Genomic DNA, 4,491 nt, shown 5'->3' with positions numbered 1-4,491 from the left:
GGTTGTTACTATAATAAAAATAATAATGCTATTATAAAAACAATAACAATAAGGAAGATGCTAATGATATTAATAATCATTATGAGACGATGTATCACTCGACACAGTTATTATTACTTCCCTAGCTATCAAATGATTATCTTGATTTAATGATTATTGATATCATTATTACTATTGTAATTGATATACTTACTATCATTATATAATTACTATTATTATTATTAGTATATTCTAATGAAGAGAGCGAGAGATAACGTTGATAATGATTAGGATGATTACTACTATTATCATCATTGCGTAGTTAACGTGTGACTGACTGAGTCAAATGACTTGCCTTGGTTTGCAACGAACGACCAAAATCATTCGCCATGTTAATAGACAAAAAGGCATAAATCATCTTAAAAATACATAAAAGAAGAGAAGTCGAAATACGGAAAATAACAAGTAGAAGAATGGATATATGGCGCAGTAACCTCGATGATTTGAATAAATTGCTGAGGAAATACACGGATCGGGCCCTTAACGTTGTGTGTGTGAACATCTATCTGCACTCAATTTCGGATACTGAACGTTATGAGCGAGTCACAAGTTGCAGAAAGAAGCAAAATTTCATATTAGAAAAATGTCTTCCTGTTCAAAACTTCGTTTCTTTCAAACGAAACCCAAATTGCAACCACAGTCGGCTGAGTGCAATGTGTAGAATATTTTTATTTCAACAATATATCGAAATAAAAAAACATTTATGCGACGGAACAGGCTTGCTCCCAGGGGGATACCGAACTACTGCACCGCTAGCACTTTCTACCAATAACAGCGGCAACAACAGTTGCACCGGGAAACAAAACTACTTCGCATTCTAATCGCCGGAGATTATGAAATGGAAGATGGACAGAGGCACCACCACATTAGCCGATTAAGAATCAACAACAAGAGACGCTGACGTCAATGTCAACATGCAAAAACATTTACCATAACAGAAATCATCATAGTGGTATTGGTTTATTAATAGCGGTGATTTATAAAGACACAAGCATCAAGCAGTATAATTTAAGATGAAGCTTCTTTTGTCAGCTGTTAGAAAAGCGTCTGTTAATGAGTGTAACGCATCGCGAAGATGCACGGCGATGATTAGGCGAGATAGCAGCATTAATAACCAACATCAATACAAAATAAAAGGATCACAATACGCAAAAGAGCGTACTGCAATAAAACATAAACGGGTACAATTCAGAACGTTGCAAAAAGGCCCGTTCAAAGCCACACTTATCAACCGCTACCTTCCCGTTGTGCTTTCCATCTGCTTGATCACATGCCGCGCCCCGACGGCCTTCGACAACTTGAAGAGACGACGACGACGACGACAAAATTGAGAGACCTCTCTTTGTTTCTAAAATATCTTCTTTCGCACCGGCGTGAGACGATAGGGAAGGTTTGAAGAACGAAGCGGAAATGCTGCCGATTTACATTCTGATTATTATTATTGTGATGATTATATCGACACAGACAGTGTTGATGCTGCTGACGAGTGCATGCAGTAAGAGCCGAATCATCGGCTTTGTGGGCCGATTCGAAAATACGCCTAGGACGTCATCGTAGAACGTAAATAAAGGTACAAAAAGTCTGGCGGAAATCCACAGCGACACAGACTCTGAAACGAACCAAAAAGTTTACGCAAACGGGCATTCTGCAGCACTGAGATTGTCCATTTCGCGCCGAGAATAAATAAAACATGGAACTTGCTGCCATCCGGAAAAGGCGGCGGACGCTCTTGATGGTTTTACCACGCCGACAACAACAACAACAACAACAACAACAGCAGCAGCAGCAACAACAACAACAACGAAGACCTGGATAGAACAACAACAGTAAAAGGCAAGAGATATGATCTATTAATAATGGCCGCCCACATAAACATAGCCTCACTTCATGACACTTGTATCCTCTTTCGACAGATACATCCAATGGCGACATTACTATTAAAGAAATATTATTACTTCCACTACGAGTGAGTACTACATCCAAACAGTATGAAAAAAATACAGGAACGTAAAAACCAAACGTCTTGGCAGCGCATTCTTTAACATGAAATGATAATAAAAATGAAAAAGGTCATAACTATGGCCTACTTCAGAGACTTCTCAAGATTAACGACAGAAAGAGGAGGGAAACAGATGAGCAACTAGGAAAAACGCGGAAATAATATAAGAGATTTATCCAAACAGTTCGGTAGTTTTATCTGTACCGTAGAGGTGCACCAAGCGGCAACTTTGCTGTCTTCGGTAACTAAAAGAACAGTTTGAGCGATCGCCGCCCACAATTTCAATATACACACGCAAAAAGCAGGGCAGCGTCCACTGATGTCCTTTCATAAATCGATAAAGTTGAATAGCTCATCCATCCATTGACATCGTGAATAACAACCAGTAGCATCTGGCAGAGGCAATCGTACAGGCAACAAAAGTAACTATAATAACTATTCTTATAAATGACACCATAGGGAGCGCGATAACATCAACGTAACCTTTAGATAAACACTTTTACTATTGGATAAGGGTTCTTTTTTTTTTTAGATACCATTTGATCGGCAAGGCATATACAGATTTTATTCATACGGCACCGTTTCCCTCTTCTACGTACAGACGACCTATTTATTGCAGACCATTTCGTTTCAATTCTGTTCTAACAGGCACCGATACCGCTGTTGCAGCTGTCGCTGTTTCAGCTAGCTCAGATATATTACTGCCGTCGCGCCTAGTCTCTACGGATATTGACTGATGGCCGTGTTCTTATATTCCTTATGCATAGATGAACGTCTATTCGGATAGAGTTCAGCATGGCGTCCTTCTGGCGAGAGGCAGCCTCTTCCCGTCGAAGATGACTATGGCCGTCGGGGCGTGCTTTCTACGCTACTTAGAGTCAACAAACAACAATAAAGAGAGAGGATTGAAAAATAAGGGAATAATAAAATAGAGAAAAGTAAAAAGGGGAATATAAAAGAGAGGAAAAAGGTAAAGAGAAGAGATGATGAACCCGATAAGACGGAAAGCGACAAGTTCCACGTAAACAATATAGAACGATTTTCTAGAAATCACTCGAAAGATAAAAATATACTACTGTAATGTAAATTAGATGAAAACGAAAGGTGAATTAAAATCTTCAGATGATAAGACCAAAAGTTGAAGACGCGTTTTGATTTCTTAGCTTAACTATTTGTATACCTAATTTTGTAGTGGCTACATACTGGAAAACGTCGAGTCCCAGGCAACGGAATTCAATGGTATTCGATTATTTCTACAAAATCTGGTGAAAACGTTTATTGAGTGAGGTCATCAATCCTTCGAGGCTGCAAGTTTTGAGGTCAGCATTAAATAAATATATATTGATGAATCGAAATGCGGAGGTTCACTCTAAAAGCGCGTTTCGACTCGGGAGAATGGCTTCGCTATAGGCTAACAAGTCTGTAGGTTCAAACGCGATATAGGAATTATTTTTACGGTAGTTTTTGGTGTTGTCTTATTCACCTAGGCTAGACTCGAAAGAATATTTTATGTAGAAGTAACGAAACAACCTTCAATCTATTTTTGCTGTTTAAGCAAATAGATAGAGGTATGTCACCATTTTTTGCAATATAGCTGAAGAGTAATTAACTGGATAGTTATTTTCGTAATAAAAATCTCAGAATAAAAACCAAGAAAACTATTAGCGGAGGGCGCATTTAATTGCTTATTTAAAAAAATAGATTATTATCATTATTAGTAGTGTTATACTATCATATATAACGATTATTGTATATCATTATAACGTTGCAATGATGTGATTTAAAAAGAAAAAGATAAAAATGTCATTTTTAGTTGTGCCTGCCTGAATCTACAATTACTCTATTTATTCCCTCTAGTCAGAATAGTTACGTGTGCAATCGTCTGTAGACTCCGTCTTGAACTGCATAGTCCTTCGATAAAAGTTCTCCTTTGTGGTTAAAAATATGTAGATATTATATTCAAACAAAAAAAGAATAATCTGTGAGCTACATACGATTAATACGAATCATCTCGACGTTATATTAAAAATCACCTGACGCAAAACTATGTGAGCACATATTCATTAACTACAAAATAGAATCATTAAAGTTGATTTTAGAAGGCTCAGTGGGTATCGTATCTAACCGCCTCACCTAGTATCACAATATATATATATATATATTACAGCAAGATTTAAAGAAATAAAAGAGGTAGAATGCAAACTTAATCGCATAGTTATGCTATAGAGGTAGAATGCGCGATTACGTGATGCCGACGGTAACCGTTTAAATAATGGCGCTATTCGCCATTTAAGGGTCACCTTGTTTGATTTTATTAGCGGTTGTATTAAATCTGTCAGCTAATTCAGATTGTTGTGTATCGAATAAAATTGCTAGAATTATTTCTAAAAATGCTATCCCAAATTAGAAACTTGTGATTGTTAGATATCAAGTAGTGCAGAATTCTCGCTTAC

At 37.3% G+C, this 4,491-nt stretch overlaps 2 protein-coding genes across 6 annotated transcripts in view; one reads left to right on the top strand and one right to left on the bottom strand.

Annotated features, from left to right (window-relative positions):
- LOC111260145 (sodium/potassium-transporting ATPase subunit beta-2) overlaps positions 1 to 3,181 on the top strand; it is a gene marked incomplete at its 5' end in the record, with an annotated part of 32,005 nt that extends 28,824 nt beyond the window's left edge. The window contains 1 exon segment of one of the 2 annotated variants that reach the window (XM_022832679.2): positions 2,806 to 3,181. 2 annotated transcript variants of the gene reach the window in all.
- The window catches only part of AQP (aquaporin), a 33,721-nt gene continuing 31,427 nt past the window's right edge, over positions 2,198 to 4,491 (bottom strand). For all 4 annotated transcript variants that reach the window (XM_022832673.2, XM_022832674.2, XM_022832676.2 and 1 more), the window contains one exon: positions 2,198 to 3,343. In XM_022832673.2, the coding sequence (XP_022688408.1) occupies positions 3,292 to 3,343 (52 nt within the window). In that variant the 3' untranslated portion in view covers positions 2,198 to 3,291. The remainder of the gene's footprint in view (positions 3,344 to 4,491) is intronic.

Source organism: Varroa jacobsoni, unplaced genomic scaffold (assembly GCF_002532875.2).
Source record: "Varroa jacobsoni isolate VJ856 unplaced genomic scaffold, vjacob_1.0 scaffold_404, whole genome shotgun sequence".
Taxonomy (NCBI): Eukaryota; Metazoa; Arthropoda; class Arachnida; order Mesostigmata; family Varroidae; genus Varroa; species Varroa jacobsoni.
This window is presented reverse-complemented; position numbering and strand designations above follow the sequence as displayed.